Source organism: Pristiophorus japonicus, chromosome 3 (assembly GCF_044704955.1).
Source record: "Pristiophorus japonicus isolate sPriJap1 chromosome 3, sPriJap1.hap1, whole genome shotgun sequence".
NCBI lineage: Eukaryota > Metazoa > Chordata > Chondrichthyes > Pristiophoridae > Pristiophorus > Pristiophorus japonicus.
In genome coordinates this window covers 292,675,471-292,698,795 of record NC_091979.1, presented here as the reverse complement: position 1 = coordinate 292,698,795, position 23,325 = coordinate 292,675,471, and the positions used below count along the sequence as shown (strand labels likewise).

The 23,325-nt window shown below is 44.3% G+C and overlaps 1 protein-coding gene across 5 annotated transcripts in view; it reads right to left on the bottom strand.

Moving 5' to 3' along the window:
- blnk (B cell linker) overlaps positions 1-23,325 on the bottom strand; it is a 259,070-nt gene that overhangs the window by 72,181 nt on the left and 163,564 nt on the right. For all 5 annotated transcript variants that reach the window (XM_070875034.1, XM_070875037.1, XM_070875036.1 and 2 more), the window contains one exon: positions 21,226-21,272. In XM_070875034.1, coding sequence (XP_070731135.1) covers positions 21,226-21,272 — 47 coding nt within the window. The remainder of the gene's footprint in view (positions 1-21,225; positions 21,273-23,325) is intronic.

The window sequence follows — 23,325 nt, the reverse complement described above, 5'->3', positions numbered from 1 at the left end:
CTTGAGGAAGAGCATGAGATGTCACTCACACCACTGCCAGTGGACGAGCAACAAAAACATTCACCAACATGCACAGTCCCTGCGGCCAGCCCGGACAGGCCAGAATCACCTCAGGTGACAGAGATGCATGCCAAGGCTCAGCCACCAGAACCCCAACTGCGGCGTTCCACGAGAGAGCGTTGACCACCTGAAAGACTTAACCTTTGACACAAAAAGACGCGCGGGAGGAGGTGATATCATGTGTGCAACCTTCATACAACTGTAACCTTCATGTAACTGTAACCTTCATGCAACCACACTGTACACTGTATATATGTCCTGGAAATGCACACCTTGATCACAGGGGGTGAACTTGTGGGAGACACTCCTCACCTGGGTACTTAGGTATTTAAAGGGAGGTCCCACGCAGGGTCATCACTTCTTGGTCCTGGGAATAAAGAAAGGTCACGCAGTGACCGTGTCTGCAGTACATGCCTCGTGTGATTCAGTAGCAAGGTGCAGGGACACCACAATTACGATGCCTGGCTGGGTACTGTGGAGGTCATTGATGAAGATGTCTCTGCCCTTCTTGGGGACCACTACTCAATTGCCCCACAGAAGGCAGTCTGCCTGTATAGACATTTCATCTTTGCGCTGCTGGAACGGTTTTATCTCTTCCTGCATTTCCACTGTGACACTGGACCAGCTCCCGTGAAGCACACAGCTTTTGACTAGAGATAATAAGGGGTCCTGGCTTGTCCAGATTTTGATCTGCTGGGCAGTGACAGGTGATTGTTCACTCTCAAATGCTTCCATAACCATGGCTAGATCTGCCGGCTGTGCCATTTCCACCCCCGTGGTGGGCAATGGCAGCCGACTGAGAGCATCGGCGCAGTTTTCTGTGCCTGGCCTGTGGCTGATGGCGTTAGTTGTATGCGGACAACGTGAATGCCCATCCCTGGATGCGGGCCGATGCGTTGGTATTTATCCCTTTACTCTCGGAGAACAGGGATATAAGTGGCTTATGGTCAGTTTCCAATATGAATTTTAGCCCAAACAGATATTGATGCATTTTCCTTACCCCATAGACACATGCTAATGCTTCTTTTTCAATCATGCTGTCGGCTCTCTCAGCCTTAGACAGACTCCTGGATGCATAAGCAACCGGCTGCAGTTTCCTGAAATCATTAACTTATTGCAATACACACCCGGCGCCATATGATGACGAATCACATGCTAGTACCAAACGCTTACATGGATCATACAACACAAGCAATTTGTTTGAGCATAACAATTTTTGCGATTTACAAAGGCATTTTCTTGGCTTTTGCCCCAAACCCATTCGTCCCCCTTTCGTAGTAAGACATGCAATGGTTCTAACAATGTGCTGAGACACGGTAAGAAGTTACCAAAGTAGTTCAAGAGTCCCAGAAACGACCGCAGCTCCGTCACATTCTGTGGCCTCGGTGTGTTCTCGGTTGCCTCCATCTTCGCGTTGGTGGGCCTGATTCCGTCCGCCGCAATCTTCCTTCCCAGGAACTCCACTTCAGGCGCCAGGAAAATGCACTTCGAGCATTTTAACCTGAGCCCCACGCAGTTGAGTTGACTAAGAACCTCCTCCAGGTTCTGCAGATGTTCGATTGTGTTCCGACCTGTGACCAAAATGTCGTCCTGGAAGACCACGGTGTGCGGGACCGACTTCAGTAAGCTTTCCATGTTTCTCTGAAATATTGCCGCCACCGATTGGATTCCAAACGGGCATCTGTTATAAACAAAAAGATCTTTTTGTGTGTTGATGCAGGTGAGGGCCTTCGATGATTCCTCCAGTTCTTGCGTCATGTAGGCTGAAGTCAGATCCAGCTTCGTGAACGTCTTTCCTCCTACCAGCGTTGCAAAGAGGTCGTCGGCCTTTGGTCGTGGGTATTGGTCCTGCAGGAAGAAATGATTGATAGTTACTTTGTAATTGCCAGAGATTCTGATGGTGCCCTCTCCCTTGAGGACTGGGACAATAGGACTGGCCCACTTGTTAAATTCGATCGGGGAAATGATGCCCTCTCTTTGCAGCCGGTCTAGCTCGATCTCTACCCTTTCTCTCTTCATGTACGATACTGCTCTCGCCTTGTGATGGATGGGTCCGTCCCCGGAATTAGGTGCATCTGCACTTTTGCTCCTTGGAATTTCCCGATGCCTGGTTCAAACAGCGAAGGAAATTTGTTTAAGACCTGGGCACACAAAGTGTCGTCAGTGGGCGATAGTGCTTGGATGTCATCCCAGTTCCAGTGTATCTTTCCCAGCCAGTTCCTGCCGAGCAGCGTGGGACCATCGCCCGGTACCACCCAGAGTGGTAGCTTATGCACCGCTCCATCGTAGGAGACCTTTACGGTAGCATTGCCGATTACAGAAATCAGTTCTTTCGTGTAAGTTCTTAGTTTCGTGCGAACTGGAGTTAAGACTGGCCTTGAGGCCTTGTTGCACCACAACCTTTCAAAAGTCTTTTTGCCCATGATGGACTGGCTCGCGCCCGTGTCCAGCTCCATTGACATCGGGAGTCCATTTAGTTCAACATTCAGCATTATCGGGGGACAATTCGTGATGAATGTGTGCACCCCATGTACCTCTGCCTCCTCTATCTGAGGCTCTGGTTCGTAGTGATCCTCCGTGGATCTGTTCTCCTCAGCAACATGGTGGTTTGCAGGTTTAACAGGCTTTGCAGCTCGCCTACACACTCGTTGGAGGTGTCCTATTGTTCCACAGCCCTTGCAAACGTACTCTTTGTATCGGCATGAATGGAAACGATGATCACCCCCGCAATGTCAACAAGGTGTTAATGGCCTTGCATTCATCATCCTTGATGGTGGACTCTGAGACATCTGTGGACGTGTAGCTGCATGTATTTATGACCTGCCCTGTACATACGATTCGAAAACAACATCACTTTGTTCACAGTACTTGTAGCAGCACTTGTGTGCTGAGAGATTTGCTTCGTATTGTCACTGGTGACAATAAACGCCTGGGCTATCGCTGTGGCCTTACTCAAGGTTGGGGTCTCTACAGTCAAAAGTTTGCGAAGTATGGTTTCGTGGCCAATGCCAAGTACGAAAAAGTCTCTGAGCATGTGCTCCAAATGTCCTTCAAATTCGCAATGTCCCAAGGCATCTTAGCTCGGCGACATAACGACATCCCTGGCCTTCAGACCTTTTGTAGGTGTAGAACCGGTACCTCGCCATCAGAACACTTTCCTTCAGGTTCAAATGCTCCTGGATCAGTGTGCACAAATCATCGTATGATTTCTTCGTGGGTTTCGCTGGAGTGAGCAGCCTGTTCATGAGGCCATACGTTGGTGTCCCATAGACGGTGGGGAGCATCGCCCTTCGTTTGGCAGCGCTCTCTTCCCCATCTAGCTCGTTGGTCACAAAGTATTGGTCGAGTCGCTCCACAAAAGTTTCCCAATCATCTCCCTCTGAGAATTTCTCCAGGATGCCCACTGTTCTCTGCATCTTTAGGTTCGCTATCTGTGTCTCATTGCCAGTTGTTGTGTATGGAGAAAGAGTCAGATTAAACACTGTGAGCTCAAAGTAAAGGGTGACCTTAGTCTTTTATTGCAGGTCTCCAGAGTGTCTCTCCAACCTGTGAAGCCTCCTTAAATACCTGTGCTCCCAAGGGATTATGGGATCTCTTGGGACTCCAGGGGATGAGCCCTCTGGTGGCTGTACAGAGTAAATACAAGTAGACATATATAACAGATGGGACCTCCCCAGGACATCAACGCAGCCTGGTTGCATATTGCACAGGAGGGCACAGGCACCAATATCATCAGGAGGACCTGACTGTAGTGGTGCAAACCTTTCAATGATCTCAGTAGATCACAAAATGTTACTGCAAAGCCAAACTGAACCTCATCCTGCTGTGCCACTCATCACATCCCCATCACTCTGCTTTCCCTAATCTACTCTTGCATATCCTTACTCACACCAACTTACCTTGCACCTCCACCCATCCCTCTTTCTTTATATACATTATCACATTCCCATCTCACAAGCCACCCCTCACACTCACCATCATCCTTGTCCAATCATACCAACTAACAACACTCAAGGGTAGGCACTTGGGTGTTATAACCAATGCTGATGTAAAGTTTCTGCTAATGTGATGTCAAACATTGAAATTTTTATTTTCAACACATTGCCTTCTTCGACAGATCTATGTGCACCTTTGGAAGTGGCTTGGTGAGTTGCAGTGAATGATGAGACCTAATGGTACCCTCCCTCAATGGTGGTGACTATGAAAGGAATGGCTTGGGCATTGTAGGGATGCTTTATTGTATTGGTGAGCGGTGGTGCCATCATGGTGCAGCCAAGGCATACAGCATCAAGTCAAGTCAATCTGGCCATGGTGTAAAGGTGTGGTGTTCCGGTCGGGTCCGCCGCCCAGACCACTCATCAGTGCATCGCTGGTGACGTCAGCGCGTTGCGGACGAGCCACATCGCACTGATGTATCAGAACATCTCTCCCCTTCAGTTAAAGGGGAGAGCCGCTGCGAGCTCTGCATACTTTTAAGTTAGGTCCACTGGGCCCCCAGGGAGAGTTTCGGCCGGGCCAGCTGTCTGGCATCCACGAGGTGGTGCCAGGTTGTCTGTTGGCGGCCCAGCCGAACCCGGGGGCATAATTGTCGGGCCGACCTGGCAGTCGGCCGAAATATAAAATGAACATGGCGGCCGCGGCAGTGTACCCTCCCCTTTAAGGGCGGCCGGGCTGCCATGCTACAAAGTGTGTACCGACAGCAAAAGCTGTTGGGGGCACTGACCTGTGGCGGGTGCCGCTCCCGCGGGGCAATTTTGGAAAGGGGCAATTTCATGAGGGGGTCCCTGCCAGTTAGAAAGGGGTCAGCGTGTGCATGGTGTGGCCGGAAAATAGGCGGAGTGGCCCCGGACACTGTTCCAAACCTGAGGAAGGGCAATTTATAAAATGGCGGCCCCTCCACAGAGAGTCGGCAGCCATTCCGCGCTGCCCCATAGTGGCCGCATTCAGGCGGCCAGAGGCCTTACCAGGAGGGGCAATTTCAGCTCCCCTGTGTCTTGTGCAGCATCAGGTGATTGCGGAGAAGGTTGGTGTCCGTTGTTGGTGCTGCTGGTGTGCCTGGTGATGTTAATGTACCTGGTGATGTTAATGTGCCTGGTGATGTTAATGTACCTGGTGATGTTAATGTACCTGGTGATGTTGGTGTTGGGGCTGATCGTGGTGGGATTCTGAAGACCAAGATGAGGTTTTTTTCAAGGGCACCGATGCTGCTGCAATAGATGGCAGCTGAAGTCAAGATGACAAAAGCAATCGGTCAGTGGTGAGAGGGGTTGCTCCAAGGTGGTGACACTAGATAGAGAGTTCACTGCAAACACTTCAAACTTCCATAAAGCTGAAAAGTGTATTCCAATTCCTGAAGGCTCCAGCTTCTAAGATTGAAATTGAATCGCTGTGAAATGGTAACTTTTATACCACTTTTGCAGCTGTCAACTATTCACAGCAATGGAGAGCCATTGAGAATCCACCACACCTACCTGCTGTGATCCCCGAGTGCCAGGAATCTTGTACAAAAACTTGGAAAAATCATTAGGACCTGGTAAAATGCTGCTTAAATACCTTTAAGCAGCTTCTTAAGTATCTCAATTGCCTGACCCACCACTTAGTGCTGGGTCTGCAAACCGTAGGCAGTGCCAGCACTTGGGAAATTCATAAGGAGGCGGGTTCAGAGCGGACTTCCACCCCATGGTCAATCACGGCTTTTTTGACAGCGGGCCCACTTCCGAACTGGCAGCACTGGTAAGATTCCGGCCAACAGGTCAACACATCCAAAAACCTGCATTCAGGTGGGATCAATGCCATTAATGCTGCCTAAATTACTTTTCTTTCCTTTGATTTTAACATCTATTGCTCTTAATTTTATCAGTATTCTCCTGTTGATATAGGTAACTTATTATAAGTAGGTTTCTCTTAGCCCCAGTGTTCTATGGGTGGAATAAGTCTCCTTTCAGCAACCAGTAATTTTGGGTTGAAGAGGGAATTTATTCTCATCTCCGCACATTTAAATGATATATATTGGCACCAAGGAAGTTTTTGGACTTTTATTTGATAGGTTTTGTGCTCACTCGGCACACTTCTAGACTCATGACTGACAGAGTGCTGTTTTCATGTAAGTTGGAGGTTGCGTTTAGACTGTTGATCCATTTTCTCCATAACAAGAGACAAAGCCTGATGATGTAGGCAGAGGAAATGTGGTCAAGTTTGTGTGTGTAGGTGCATCAATGTCATTTGTGGATAATTTGACATTTTCATCACCATCGCCATCATCATCAATAGGCAGTCTCTCGAATTGAGGATGACTTGCTTCCACGTCAAAAAGTTCACAGTGTTTCAATGATGGACCTAAAATTCCAGGTCCGAACTAAATCTTGAAGGGTGGAAGATGCCTGTGCTTGGATTTTTTTAACGTGTGGTGACTGTTGCATACCAGCCACCACACGGGCTTGACAGAGCTAGGTCTTGGTCCAGTAGCAAGGATTAACCAAGAAGACTGGAGACCAGCTCTGCTGCATGGACGTAGTATGCACACATATCGCAGTGTGGGCTGGCCCGTGTGGCCCCTGGGCCCTCGCCTCTTCTGGGCCCCGAACTCAGGCCTCTCCTGGGCCCCGATCACGTCGCTCTACAATATGGGCAATGTGGTTTGCAATCTAAGTCAGACACTGTGGAGGTGGTATTGGGCTGCTCCTATGTAACTTTTCCATATAAATGTTTTAATTAACTCCTTTTATGGGTAACTTCGATATGTTGAATAATGAGAATGTTTATCGCCCCTCCAATACATACTCTCTGCTCTTCTGATTCATGCCTTCCTTGCCCCCCCTCCCTCCACTCCACGTTCAATGCCAGCACCTTCAGCTGTCTTGATCCGACACAGTGGTCCTCTCTCTCTCTCTCTCTAAACACTCTGTCTTGCTACCTCTCTGCTCGCCTTTAAAACCCACCTCTTCAATTATATCATCAATCACCACTCTGAACACTTCTTCCACCACTATTTAGCATCAATTTTCACACCGAAAGTACTATAGTCAAGGTGCTAAATAAATACAAGCTGTTGCTAATGCCAAGTCAAAACACTTGTTTAGTGTTTCACGTGCTAATATTGCAATTGTAATGGAAAATATTCTGGAAATAAAAAGTTGTTTTCAGCTATCAGAAAAAAAAGCATAATTATTTGTTAAATATAATTTAGCTAATGGTTTTGTCAAAATATAGGTCAACAGAATTTCATACAAATGCATTAATTAATAGCATTTTGAACTCATGTGTTTCAATAGGATTATGTGGCTCAATTTTGCCCAAGCCCGTTTTCTGGCGTATTGCCAGAGTTACGCCTGTTTTTCTAGGCCAGAAATGCACCGGAAATAATTTACTAAAGTTTCCCTGATCTATAATTCGAATTTGGTGCCATGCAGCATGTCCAGTCGTCTCACGGGGTGGAACCTGCTGTCTGCACCGAAAAAGGATGCCGCACCTTCTGCACATGTGCGGGGGGAAAATGTTACGTTTCTGAGGTCGTTGCAATAGACGCGCATGCGCAGTACAGCTCCAAGTTGGCAATCGGCCATTTTTAAAGAGCCAGTTGTGTGCGTGAGAAGGAGTTCTATGTGAGGGCATTGAAAAAAATCGCAGCTGCAGCAATACAAGATGCAACGCGATGCAAAGACCAAGAATTTCTTACAGGATGAAGGGAGGCACTAGTTACTGTGATTGAGAACAGATGACAGGAGCTGGACACGAGCAGAGGTCACATAAAAGTTCCACCCAAAGAAATGAAGAATGCTAGAACCAAGATGCAGAAGATTACTGCGCAGTGGTGACCACCACTGATCTGGAGGCCAGTGTAAAAAGTGGCAGGACCTTGGTCAAGTAGTTAGTGTAAGTAATATTTTCATTTATTCACTGGAATTGTAATTGTAAATGTGACCATCTGTATGTCCCACCAGCAGAAAGACATCCTCTCTAAAATGTTAGGTTTTCATCTTTGCAGAGGAAGGTGGCACATAATAAAAGGGGAAGAACTCGAACAGGAGGAGGCCCGGAAAATCTGCACCCATTGACACCCTTGGAAGAGAGGGTCGCTGCTTTGATGGGTCCTGCCTGGAGAAAAGCAACCACCACTGCACAAGCTGGGCCCACACTCGAGGGAGAGGGTAAGTTCTGAAAATTCATTATGGTCCTTCAAATCAACCTGCTGCCTGGCCTGCGATGTGTGAGACTACTCATACCACCCACCCTGCCCCCTTCTCTGCTGCTAACCATTTGACTGTTCTGTTATATTTTGCACAACTTGAGGCCAACCCTGACGATGCAGAAGAAGATTCAGACGTGGATGAGCCTGAAGAGGAGAACATCTTGCAATCCAACCCTCCAGACCAAGAACACGGGGGTGAAGGGGAGGGGATGGAGCTGGATGAAGCCCCCACTGTTTTACTGACTTTGGAGGAGGTGCCGCTCATTGCGGTGACAGCCCCTTCCGTGACTAGTGGTTTGAGTGCTGGTGAGACATTCCATGGTTTCACACCTTCTGAGGTTGTGGGTTCCAGTAGTGTGGTGCAGCGAGGCACACCCAGGGCCCCACCGTCCGAGGTTGCGAGTCCCAGTGGTGGGATGCAGCGAGGCACACCCATGGCCCCACCGTCCCAGGCTGCGGGTCCCAGTGTTGGGGTGCGAGCCACACCCGTGAGGAGGAGGGGAAGGAGAGCTCGACCGCGCTCTCCTGAGGTGCAGGATCTAACAGATGTGGTTCAGATGACGTCATTGAGTGCGGAGGGCATTGACCTTACCCGATCACTCCTGGACACCATCAGTGGGGTGAGTGATGAGGCAGCGGGACTGTCGGGAGAAGTAACAGCAATGACACGAGAAATGGGAACGATGTCCGGGACCATCAGTGAGGGAATAGTGGCCATGAGAGAGGGAATGTCAGAGGTAGCTGAAGCACTGTCAGTGACCATCAGGGAGGGAATGTGAGAGATAGTGCAAACACTGTCACTGACCATGAGGGAGGTACTTCAGACAGCTTTGCTCAACATAAGGGAGGGAACATTGCAGATCATTGAGACACTGTCAGACCGCATGAGGGACGGCATGTTGGAGTTAGCTGCTGCAATAAGGGAACACGCCCAGACCCCGCGCCCATTGACAGAATCAACTTTCACTCCCACACCAGTCTCTGAAGAGCTCAAAGCCAGGCTCTCCAACTTGCTGCCTGCTGCAGATGCCCCCACCTCCTCCCCTCCCCCCACTGGAATAAACTTGGTACCAAGCCCAGAAACGCTGCCCACCCCCTCGGGCAGGGGTAGTAGAGAGTCCAAGATCAAGCGCAGCGGGCAGTCTTAGAATAAGGGGCAGGAGAGATGAGTGAGTGCAGCATTTCTTTGCTGTTGTTGTTATTATTATTGTTGCTACTGCTGTAATTGTTCTCAAATTAAAAGTTTTTGTAAGTTATGTAAATTTACAAGTTTAAGAGGTTGTAGGTGATCTTAAAGTTTTTAAGTAATCTTAAAGTGAAGTTTAATACAAGAATAATTTTATTAAAGTTAAGTACAAAAGTTTGAATAAAATATATTTTACATTAAAACTGAATCATTTCCATTATTTGTTCCATTAACACAACACAACATTGCAGAACAGCTCCAAACAGTAAACATGGTTCATGTGGAATAGTTGTCGCTGAGCCCTCCGGCATCAGTAAAGCGTTCATGGATGAGCTGCTGGCACAAAGTTCGAGCAATGGTTAAAGGGGCACGATGGCCCGTCCTCCTCCGCCATCGTGCTCCGGACCCAGGCACTTGCATGGCTTCCTCGTCATCCTCCTCCATCTCGTCATCTGCATCTTCCACATCATTATGATCAGCCACTCTCACCGCAGGTGGGTCTTCCACTAGCAGGTGCTGCTGCCTCATGATGGCTAAGTTATGCAGCATGCAGCACACAACAGTGAACTGAGCGACAATCTCAGGCGAGTACAGCAAGTAGCCTCCGGAATGCTCCAGGCATCAGAAACACTGTTTCAAGATACCAATGGTCCTCTCTACGATGCAGCACGTTGCAATGTGCGATGAGTTGTATTAACGGTCAGCTTCCGTCCGGGTTACGATTGGGGCGTTGTGAGCTAGGTGGCGAGGCCGTATCCTTTGACTCCCAGTAGTCAGCTCTGCCCTTCTGGCTGCTGCTGAAACATGGCAAATATAACGGTGCTCCCAGGGTATCTTGCATCGACTGACATGATATGATGCATGTCGTCACACACGAGCTGTACATTAATGGAATGGAAGCCTTTCCTGTTCCTGTACATCTCAGAATCCTCCAAAAGGTGCTCGCAAGACGATGTGGGTGTAATCAATGCAGCCCTGTTCCTTTGGGAAGCCAGCAATCCCAGAGAAGCCCACAGCCCTGTCATGGATTGCTTGGGCAGTTATGGGGAACTTTATGAAGTAATTCCTCCAGGCATATAGTACAGCTGTCACCTGGCGAATGCAGACATGTGTTGCATGTTGAGAGATGGTGCACACATCCCAAGTTCTTGTTTGAAATGAGCTGGAGGTATAGAATGAAAGTGCAGCTGTAATCTTCACTTCAACTGACAAAGCAGTCCTCCTGATGTTTCTAGGTTGCAGGTCTGCTTTAACCAACTCACAGATCTCAGTTACAATTTATTTGCAGAAACGCAGCCTTCTGACACAGTCTGCTCACTCAGCTGGAGGTACGAACACCTGTTTCGATATACCAGAGGTGGGTAAGGCCTCCTGCCCAGCACCCTACAGGCTCTGATGTTCCTGATGCGATGACGTTGAATCAATTGTCTCCTACGTAGCACCATGATGCAGAAGATTCACACAAGGTATGGCATTGTCAGTATTGCCCCCATACTTAAATTTAACCTTTGAAAGAAGCTCAAAACAGCAGGAAACCAGGTAGGGCAGGTTCACAGTTCTCTCTCCCCAAGGTTTGTATGGATGGACCACACCCAAGGTCTTGTGACTTCTCCTCTCTCCTCGCCCCCCTGCCTCCCACCTTAACTAATTGCAGTCTTGTCTCTCTCTTTCTCTCTAAAAAGTTGAACTTTATTATTGATGTTTACAGTGTTCATGACTCCCTCCAAAATATTTGATTTAAAAATAATGGCATCTTTCAGCGCCAATTTCTCAATGTGCGCTGGTTTTCTTAACTGCCCAGAACGTTTTTCGGGAGTGGCCAGATACGCCGACCTAGGAGGAAAAAATGTTGGCAAAACTGCGAAAACTTATAAAAACTGACATAAAAAAAAACTGGCCTAGAAAAATCATAACTAAGTCAGTTATGCTGGCGCAGATCACAGGGGGAAACTTGGAAAAAAATAAATACACCAAAAAAAACTCATGGCAAAAAAAATGGTGCAAATGACCTGGGAAAATTGAGCCCATGATCTGGTACCTAGATCCAGGGTAATTACTTTCTGTATTCAGAAAGAAAAGCTGATTTACTGGGAATCTCCACAGTTCACAGATGATTGTTATTGGCTTTTCAAAACCTGCAGAGGCTGGATGTGAATTCTAGGAAAAGACCCTTGATTGACTAAATTAATGAGATGTTCAGGATAAGTGGAAGTACTGTTAGAAAACAGGTTTTACACCTAAATGTAAGGTATCTTCAGAAATGTGCTTTGTTTTTATGAATGTCTGTGAAGGTTATTTTTTTTATGCAATTGCTTAGTAACTTACAACAGCAACATTTCAGTTAATTATAATGGCCCAGATTTTGCAGTCAGTGGCGAAGGAATGGCTCTCATCATTTATTATGCTTAGAGCTGCCCAAAAACCTTTCGTGGGCTATTGAGCGGCAAATTATGGGATTTAAAGATCATTTTCAGCGTGGCGTTCTCTACAGGGGATCTGCGTTGTGTGAGAGCAGGGCAAGCATGTCTCTTCAACCAATCACCATCTACAAGATGCACTGCAGCAATTTGCCAAGGCTTCTTTGGCAGCACCTCCCAAACCTGTGATCTCTACCACCTAGAAGGACCAGGGCAGCAGGCGCCTGGGAACACCATCACGTGCAAGTTCCCCTCCAAGTCACACACCATCCTGACTTGGAAGCATATCACCATTCCTTCATCATCGCTGGGTCAAAATCCTGGAACTCCCTCCTTAGCAGCACTGTGGGAGTACCTTCACCACAAGGACTACAGGGGTTCAAGCAGGTGGCTCAGCACCATCTTCGAGGGAAATTAGAGATGGGCAATAAGCACTGATTGAAGGATCCTCGCTGAGACACGCATGAGAAACTAAGGGCCAGAATTTGCTTTCAAAATAATGGTGAGCCAAATGGTGCTCACCATTATTTATGCGGCAACTTTAGGTGAGGGGCAGATGCACAGTTTAACTCAAATATCCAAAGGTTGCAGCCCAAATTGCTCCACTCGTGTTAGATTCACGAAAGGAGCATTTTGCTGCCTGCCTCACCACTGAAAGAGATTGAATGGCGTGAAGTTGTTATATTTGCGCGGTAGATACTAACAAAGCTCGCCACAGAAAGTTACGTCTTGTAATTTCGAATCAAAGTACCCTTTTAATGATGTAATAATAGTAATTACTGCCAAGCAACCTCTCTCGGACTGAAACTTAATTAGTGTGAAATTTCATTCCATCAGGTTTTAATTGTTGTCAGAGTTTTAAAAATTGTAGAGTTGATAGAATCTTATCCTTGTCACTGGGTATGTTTACTTGGCTGTAAAATAACTAGTTTGCTAGTGAATATTGGATGTAGTATAGTGAACAGTGGAATGGCAAATGTGACCACGTGTGAGAAAGATCTAATTTCTCAAAGTGATGTTGAGTAGAGACATAGCTATTCTGTCTCATGCCGTTTCACTGTCTCCCTGTCTCGTAATCCAATCTTTTTTGCCCTCTCTTTATTTCTCTTTTTGTACCTTATATAACATTGAATTCACCCACTCTAATTTACACTTCCTTCTCAGGCCTTGTGTGTTTATTGCATAATCCTTCAATTTAATTGGTTAAGAAGATACACAGTCGCTTGTCCTGTTCACTCAGGTCCCAGATGCACAATTTCCCTCTCTGCGATGTTATCAGCTCATTCTTTTAGCAACTTGCCACACAGAAAATGCAAAAATGTAACGAGATGCCCTGCTACAGCAAATAATAGTCCATTATAGCACTTTTAAAAACGCTGCACTAAATTTTCAATTTAAAGCATTTATGTTACGATCTTCTTGCTTGTAGCTGTCAGTAAAGCAGTCAGTTACATCAAATGAGAACATAAGAATTATGAGCAGGAGTAGGCCATATGGCCCCTTGAGCTGGTCCGCCATTCAACAAGATCATGACTGATCTTCATTCTCAACTCCACTTTCCTACTCCATCTCCATAGAATCATAGAATGTTACAGCACAGGAGGCCATTCGGCCCATTGAACTCATGCCAGGTCTCTGCAACAGCACCTCAGCTAGTCCCACTCCCCCACCCTTTCCCTGTAGCCCTGCAAATTATATTTTTTCAGGTATTTATCCAATTCCCTTTTGAAAGCCACAATTGAATCTGCCTCCACTACCCTTTCAGGCAGTGCATTCCAGATCATAACCACTCGCTGCATAAAAATGTTTTTCATTTTGCCTTTGGTTCTTCTGCCAATCACCTTAAATCTGTGTCCTCTGGTTCTCAACCCTTTCGCCAATGGGAACAGTTTCACCCCTCATGATTTTGAACACCTCTATCAGCTCTCCTCTCAACTTTCTCTGCTTGAAGGAGAACAACCCCAGCTTCTCCAGTCTATCCACGTAACTGAAGTTCCTCATCCATGGAACCATCCCTTGTAACCTTTAGTTTATACTGCCTCTTTTCAGTCTTCGTACCAAAATGTACCACTTCGCACTTTTCTGCATTAAATTTAAACTGCCACGTGTCCGCCCATTCCACCAGCCTGTCTATGTCCTCTTGAAGTCTATCATGATCCTCCTCACTGTCCAGTATACTTCCAAGTTTTGTGTCATCAGCAAATTTTGAAATTGTGGATTGTGCACCCAAGTCCAAGTCATTAATATATATGAAGAAAAGTAGTGGTCCTAGTACTGACCCCTGGGGAACTCTACTGTATACCTTCCTCCAGTCTGAAAAACAACCATTCACCACTACTCTCTGTTTCCTATCACTTAGTCAATTTTGTATGCTTGCTGCCACTGTCTCTTATATTCCATGGGCTTCAACTTTGTTGGTAAGCCTATTATGTAGCATTTCATCAAACATCTTTTGGAAGTCCATGTACACTACATCAACCGCATTGTCCTCATCAACTTTCTCAGTTACCGCATCAAAAAACTAAATCAAGTTAGTTAAACATGATTTGCCTTTGATAAATCGGTGTTGGCATTTCTTACTTAATCCACACTTGTCCAAGTGACTATTAATTTTTTCCCAGATTATTGTTTCTAAAAGTTTCCCCACTACCGAGGTTAAACTGACTGGTCTGTAGTTGCTGGGTTTATCCTTACAGCCTTTTTTGAAAAAGGGTGCAACATTTGCAATTTTCCCGTCCTCTGTATTGAAGGAGGATTGGAAGATACCTCCGCAATTTCCATCGTTACCTCCCTCAGCATCCTAGGATGCATCCCATCCTGTCCTGGTGACTTATCTACTTTAAGTACAGCCAGTCTTTCTGGTACCTACCTCCTCATTTCAATTTTTAATCCCTACCACCTCCTCTTTCACTATGACATAGCCCTTGCTCAACGACTCAGCATCCACAGCCCTTTGGGGTAGAGAATTTCAAAGATTCACAATCCTCTGAGTGAAGAAATTCCAACTCATCTCGGTCTTAATTGGCCAACTCCTTATCCTGAAACTATGGCCCCTAGTTCTAGACTCTCTGGCCAGGGGAAACAACCTCTCAGCAACTACCCTGTTAATCCCCCCAGAATCTTTTATGTTTGAATGAGATCAGCTCTCATTCTTCTAAAGTCCAGAGAGTGTGTAAGAGAAGGGCAAAATTTGTGGAAACCCCCGCCTCCCCCCCCACCCCCCCCCCCCCACCCCCGTGTTTGGACTCATTGGAAAGGAAATTTAATTTGGAACTATCTACCAGAAAGTTTGAAATCCTAAAGTGCTTATGGAAGAAACTACGAACTTTAATCGAATTTGGGATTTCACAAGACAAATTCAGTCTGTGGGCAGGACTAGAGAACTAAAGAAGCCAGTTTGATTATTGAAACTGTCTGGGGGTGTTGAGACTAAAGTAAATTGTCTGGAAAATGGATACTCGAAAACCCTTCTCCACAAGAAACATTAACATTGCAACAATGAACTCAAGAGATGGCCAGCCACCCTGGAAAGCCATTTTCAGCCTATGCATAAAAATAAAAGGGCCCACTCCAGCCTGCATGCAAAAACCAAGCACAAAGAACATTGCGATTACCAAGCTAATATTTCCATCAAGAAACAGATTTAGAAGATCAATCCACCCGAGACATATTAACTTTTAATGAGCCTGCCAAAATATTACAAAGAAATGTCGAGCCCGTCAAAATTAAACAAAGAACTATGGTCTGATTTGGCGCGATGATTAGGACAGTTTCTACAGTATAACTGGGCCCTGTTTTAACAAAGGGTATGCTTTGCTGCTTATGCTACTGCCTCGAGAGACACTGCTTGTGCTAGTGCTAGTGCCATACTACGCCTATGCCATCAAGAAGGGAGAGAAACCAACACGACAGTTGTAAACTAACTTCTCCAGCCTCGATGTCCTAAAATCGAAAAGGAAGGAAGAACATCACCATCACAGCAGCAACCGACCACAGCCAATGTGGTACCACTAAAACCACCGCGATCGACCAACCTCGAAACAAAACTTCACAAGGAAGAAACCGAAGAATCGAAAGTTTCTACTCTACAATCTAGGCATGACTCCCAACAGGTGAAAATGTTACCTAAAAGAACTTTGAAACATATTTCTAATGAAAGAAAGCGGGTACTTACCCCACAAATCCAAAACGCACCCTACCGCATCAGCGGACTCAACCCAATTGAAGATTGCGCAGTAAGAAGTCCTCTCCGACTTTCGGGGTACAGCAAGCAGAACCTACAGAATCCAACAAACCCTGAAACCACGAACTACCGCTAACTGACCAGAAAAGATTGGTAAGCATAGTCCCTGTCTGCCCTAGAGTCTAACCTAGCCAGTATTAGGTATTTGGGAGGTGGGAGGTGTAATTTTCACTGCAACCCCTTTGAATGTGTGATGTACTGTTCTTTATTAGTGTAATTATAAGTGTGACATTGTATTTTTATTTTCTTATCCTTAATAAAATCAAAGTTCTTTTGCACCAAACCAGTGGTCTTTTGCACTTTATCATATCCCCCAAATAAATCCAGAGTCTAGAACCCAAGGGAATGGGAGCGATTTGAACTGTTCAAGTAGGTCAGAGGTGAACCTGACCCCCGGGAACACCCCTTGATAAACGTCCGTGGTTAGCACTCCAGTCCCGTCCCCGAGAAGAAGTGGAGCACACGACATTGCACTTCACTTCCTCTTGTGGGCAGTAACCCCAATTTTGCTGCCGTGGCGGGACTTCTGCACCGCTGCTGGAAGTCCCGCTTTGCTTCAGTTATCGGTCTCAAATTGGGTGCTACCGAATTTCAGCCCTCAAGTTTTTGGTTTTGGATTTGAGTATGTCACTCTCAAACTCAATGTGAAATTCTATATTATGATCACTCTTCCCCAGAGCATCCTTTACTATGAGATTACTAATTATCCCTGTTTCATTACATAATACAAGATCTAAAATAGCCTGTTCCCTGGTTGGTTCCATGACATATTGTTCTAGGAAACTGTTTCAAAGGCAAATCAAATTAAAGCTATTCTCCTACAGACTACCTTTGCCAATTTGATTTGTCGAGTCTATATGAAGGTTAAAATCCCCCACCTTTGTTACAAGCTCCTATTATTTTTTGATTAATACTCTGTCCAACGGTATAGCTACTTTTAGGGGGCCTATAAACTATTCCCACCAGTGCTTCCTTACCCTTGTTCTTTCTTATCTCCAGCCATACTGATTCTACTTCCTGTTCTTCCGAGCCAAGATCGTTCTCACTACTGTTCTTTATGTCATCCTTTAGTATCCCCCCCCTTTTCCATTCTGCCTGTCTTTTCGAAATGTAATAGTACCCTGGATTATTTAGTTCCCAAACTTGGTCACCTTGCAACCATGTCTCTATAAAGGCTATTAGATCAAATCCGTGTATCTGTATTTGTGCCTTTAATTTGTCTATCTTGTTACGAATGCTTTGTGCATTCAGATAAAGAGCCTTTAATTTAAACTTTTTAACCAGTATTCCCTGCTTTCACCTTATTCGCAGATCCACTATTACTGTTAAACTCTCTGTCCCTTTCTGTCACACTCTGCATATCTTTACTCAAATCGTCACTCTGCTCCATTGTCTAGACTTTTCCTTTTCTATTTCTAAATTTCCCCTCACATGACCCCTCCCCCCTTTTAGTTTAAAGCCCAATTTACAGCTCTAAATACTGTGTAAGCAACATGAGGGGAAGTGTTCATCAACTTTCATAAATGATATATAATGTAAATGAAAAAAATATGATTTTTTCTTACTGCTTATCATTCCATTATTGTTGTTGCATCAGAATCCTAGAATACCCAATCTAACACCATTGTGGGAGACCCATGACCACAAGGACTACAGCGGTTCAAAGAGAAGGCCGACCACCACCTTCTCAGGGAAAACTAGGATGGGCAGCATTGCCCACATCCCAAGAAGATATAAAAGAAAATGTAGTAACGCAGTAAACCATGTGCAATGATACACAACGGAATGACTATTATGCTACTCATCATCACTTTGGGATATTAGATCTTCCTCACTCGTGGTCACATTTCCATTCCACTGTTCTCTATAGCACATCCAATATTCATAAGAAAACTAGTTCTTCTACAGCCAAGTTAGCATACCCAGTGCCAAGGCTAAGGGCTAGACTTTCAACACATCATCGCCCATTTAGCACCCATATAAGCGCTGAGATGCAGTCTTACACCCATATTTGTTGAAAAGTTGAAACTAGCGCCCAATTATAGCCCATTTATTGCCGGCCCAACTTTCGGCATACATAAATGAGCTGCATTGCCCGGCCTATTAAAAAAAACGTGACTCGGCACTACGGGGAGGATCTGTAATAAAAGGCTGCTTCAAGTACTTGTCAGGAGAATCAATTTGTGAGTGATTTTAAGGGCCTTTTTGACTCTTGCCGATCATCTAATCACATTTATATTTGTTGAGAACAAATTAAGGGCATTTATAGCGATTTATAGTGATGGGGCCTGTAATTTCTCAACCAGTGTTGATCACTAATCACATGCTGCAGAATAGAGATGAGAGAAGGTATATTGAAGTGCATTAAATGTCCAAAGAGGTGGCAGGCTGCTGAGAAGGAGGAGACGTTGCACCCAATGCATTTACAGGGATAAGCGATCATACCTGGACTTGTCTGATAACACGTGCATTAGAAGGCTACGCTTCCGAAAGGTCATCAGTGAGATATGCCAGCTCATTAAGGGAGATCTGCAGCCTACCAGCATCATCGGGACTGCACTGCCATTGAGATTAAGGTTACTGCGGCACTTTCCTTCTATGCATCGGGCTCCTTTCAGGCCTCAGCTGGCGACATTTGCGGTATCTCTGAGCACGCCACACATTGCTGCATTTGACAGGTGACTGAAGCCCTTTACGCACGCAGGATGGACTTTATAAGCTTCCCTATGACCAGGGAGACACAGACTGAGAGGGCTTTGGGTTTCTCGCAAATAGCAAACTTCCCCAAGGCGCAGGGAGCAATAGACTGCATGCACATTGCCCTGCGAGCACCTTTACAGGATGCAGAGGTGTTTCGGAACCAAAAGGGATTCCACTTCCTGAATGTGCAGCTCGTTGGTGACCACAAGCAAATAATCATAGCAGCAAATCTTGCATGAGAGCACTGTGTCTGACCTGTGTGTCAGCTACAAGGTCACAGTTGGATGCTGGGGGATAAAGGATATGGCCTTGCCAGCTAGCTCATGACCCCCCTGCGTCAGCCCCAGACGGAAGCTGAGAAGCGCTGCTACGAAAGCCATATAGCCACACGCAATATCATCGAAAAGACATTGGAATGCTGAAGCAGCGCTTCAGATGCCTGGACCACTCAGGAGGCAACTTACAATACCACCCTGAGCAGGTCGCTGAGTTCATTATGGTGTGCTGCATGTTGCATAACCTAGCTATCAGGAGAGGACAATTCCTTTGATGCAAGTTAAAATAAAATGAGAAAAGTTACATACAAGTACATTGCTGTAATGTCAGGGTTAATATTAATCATGGATTTTTTCCCCCTCTGGTTCAAGTAGAAGCAGCACGAGGTTATGTCATCCCATGAGGAAGGAAATGGAGTTCACCTCAGATGGCTGATAGATTTTATTTTATAAAGCAACAGTGGCTAGAATAAAAGATTAATTGTGTTATTGATGGGGACCAAGTCCCCTGTTCTCTCTGTCAACCCCCGTGGCAACGGTTCTTTGCCTGAAAAAAAACACGCATATACGCAGAACGGCCGTTGCTATGACGCCAGCCTTGCGTGACTGAATACATCACTAAGGCCCATTTCACATCACTAAGGCTATCGCCCAAATTAAAAAAGCAAAACTAGCGTATTTTTTAAATGGGTGCTGTTCCAGCGATCGTAAAAAAATTTTTAAAAGCACTAAGGCCAGAAATATCGCCCATTTTTGGGCGATTGTGATCATAGTGGAAAGTCTATCCCTTTAAAATTCTATCCATAATTGTGAAAAAGACTTGTGCTGAATTTATGCCATATTTATTGGTATCATGTTTAATTATTTGTCTGTAATAAACTGTGTAGGTAATCTTATTTAACAAAAGGCCAATATAAATCTACCACTATTAATTTCTTATCTGCTTTCAACAGTAAAATCTAGTAATACATTAAACATTACATCATGCCTTGAGTTATTGTGTAGAATGAGACAGAGCTATTTATTGGCGAATTATTTTATCTACCACTATTAATTTCTTACCTGCTTTCAACAATAAAATCTAGTAATACATTAAACATTACATTATGCCTTGAGTTAATGTGTAGAATGAGACAGAGCTATTTATTGGTGAAGTATTTTAATTAATTATATTACATTGCAACCTTTTGGAGGAATGTTTCCAAAGAGTACCTTTTGCCAAAAGCACGGATCACAATGTTACATAGCCTTCTTGGCTATTGATTCTTGTAAAGCCAATATTGTTTTCCATGGTTCATAGCAGTAAAACAAAACACATCCAGTTAACTATAATTGAGCAGAGCACTTGGCCAAAATCACACTAATATCATAAAGCGAGCAATTCAAAGTGGGACTTCAATACTGATCAGTGAAGCAGGCTTTGATATATGAAACCTACTGCATAGTTACCATGCAGATTTATGGGAGAAAAATTCAACTCTAATGCAAACACCACAAATATGGATATTCACTGTACATTATCCTGTTCCTAACCAAGTGGACCTGTGGATTCTATTCTCGGCTTTCATGTATTTATCCCAATTTCATTTATGCTCTAACACTTGGTAACATTAAATCATTTTAGAGGACATTTCTAAATATCAAGAATTTGTCTGCACTCCAGAAAACTGCTCGAGGGCATGTAAGTTTATATATTACCTTGTTAATGTTTACCCTCAGATTGTCCAAAATGTTTAATAAAAAACATTAAACTGAACATAGAAGTTTACTAAAGATTGACATTGTCATTGTTTTGGCTGTATTTTCTTAGCAGCGGCAAAACTGGTAGCAAGTAAAATTTGGATCATGTTTTTTAACTATTCTGTTCACGTTTTTTAACATGGTTTTCTTCAGCATGTCGAGAAGCCGCAGACCCCATACAGCTTTACCACCTGGGCACCACTAGGGGGCGTTGAGTTTTAAAAACTGTAATAAACACCATAATTTTTAAAATAAATTAAAAATTAAGAAAAATCTAATTGAAGTAATATTTGAAACAAAATAATCTCTTATTTAAATGTATCCATTACTACAACTATTACAACATTAGAAAACCTCTCAGTAGAAGTGTTGTATTATAGCATCAACATTTCAATCGAACACTTTTAAACACTTACAAATTCATTGTCAGACCATCGTCCGCCCTCTGATCCTTCAGCACCTTCTAATTTAAAAAATAGGAGAAAGAATGGAGAACTGAGTGGGTTATGATCTAATTTGAGAGTGTATATATAAATGTACATAAATAAATGTTTATATAACTTAATTTGGAATAATTTGTAAAATAAAATTGGCAAGATTTAGGAGCTAAGATTTGAATTTTTGAGAAGGTATTTAATGTGGGGTTACCCTTTCATTTTATTGATGATCCATTGAGAAAAGGAAAATCAGTGGTCAGAAAGCTCAGTTTTTAACCATCTGAATTACAAATAAAGCAAATGGCAAAGTTTAGCTGTTTGGCCCTTGTGGTAAAATAAGTAATTAAATAAAGTATGAACATTAATAACATAAGAACATAAGAAATAGAAGCAAGAGTAGGCCATTCCGCCCCTCGAGCCCGCTCCGCCATTCAATAAAATCATGGTTGATCATGAACCCCAACTCCACTTTCCTGCCCGATCTCCATATCCCTTGATTCCTCTAGAGTTCAAAAATCTATATCTCAGCCTTGAATATACTCAACGACTATTCTTGACCGTTCCAATTTACTTCTGCTTGTATGGGAGTTCCCGTTGGGCTTGTAAAGCTTCTACATGCGCATTACAACGAGAGATGCAGGAGGGTGCAGAGCTAGGTGTGGGGACTTCAAACAGGAGTTTTCACATGCTTGGTCCTCAGAGGGAAGGACCCAGCATATAATCAGCAATAGGATGCATCGGGAGACCAAGTGTAGTGGCCAGTCAATAGTTAGAAATGGGCACCACTTGGATATCAAGGCCAGGATCATAGCCTGAACCTCTGAAGTATGAAGCTTGAATTAATTTTTATTTATTGATTACAAAGGGGACCCTAGAGAATCTGTAAAAAATAAATTCAGGGCGGGCCTAGTACCCTCGCTGTAATAACTGCCAAGGTCATTGGTATACGCAATTTCTGTGCCAATTCATTTAGGTTTAGAGTGTGACAGGTGTGTTGTAATATTATTACATGGCCTGATTTTTGATCAACACATTAATCTTTTCATTTCTGGTGGATGACTTCAATTCCAAAATAACATGCGGTATAACAAGATAACTTTATGCTGAATATAGCAAGGAGGTTTCTTCAATCCTACTTTATAATACTCCACATTAAAAACTTACAGCTGTTTTACAAAGTTTAACATATCTGGAAATCTGCAGTTTCATTTTCAGCCGAGCAGCTAAACTGCACTTGGTTTGAATTGAAAGACTTTAATTAACATTCAATTCGTTTCACAATAAACTTATGACAAAGTAGTATCCATTCCAAATCAGCCAACATTCTTCCAAAAGCAACTGAAGACATTTTGCACTTTTAGGTTGGAGGATCACCTGTCAAGTGTCACTCACTTGCAATGAAACAAACTTATATTTTAATGTGTTTCACTCAAAAATAAATATAGGTCTATATGTTCAATCAGTCTCCACTTTTTTTAAATCGTAAATCTCATTCCTAATATTCCCTAATCTTCAGAGTTGTGATACATATCCAGGCAGATATTTTGCTATGCCCATGGACAATGGTCCTGAAGATTTCTGGAATTTATCTCGACAAAACTAAAGTAGTTAACTATCTACTGTTCTCTGTTAACTATATATTTATGTTAGCTGTGGCTCAGTGGGTATCACACTCGCCTCTGAGTCAGAAGGTTGTGGGGTCAAGTCCCACAATAAATCTAGGCTGACACTCCAGTGCAGTACTGAGGGATTGCTGCACTGTCGGAGGTGCTGTCTTTCGAATGAGACGTTAAACCGAGGCCCCGTCTGCTATCTCAAGTGGACGTAAAAGATCCCATGGCACTATTTCGAAGAGAGCAGGAGAGTTATCCCTGGTGTCTTGGCCAATATTTATCCCTCAATCAACATAATAAAAAAAAAACAGGTTATCTGGTCATTATCACATTGCTGTTTATGTAAGCTTGCTTGTGCGCAAATTGGCTGCCACGTTTCCCACACTACAATGGTGACTACACTCCAAAAAGTACTTCATTGGCTGTAAAGCGCTTTGAGGCATCTGGTGGTCGTGAAAGGCGCTAT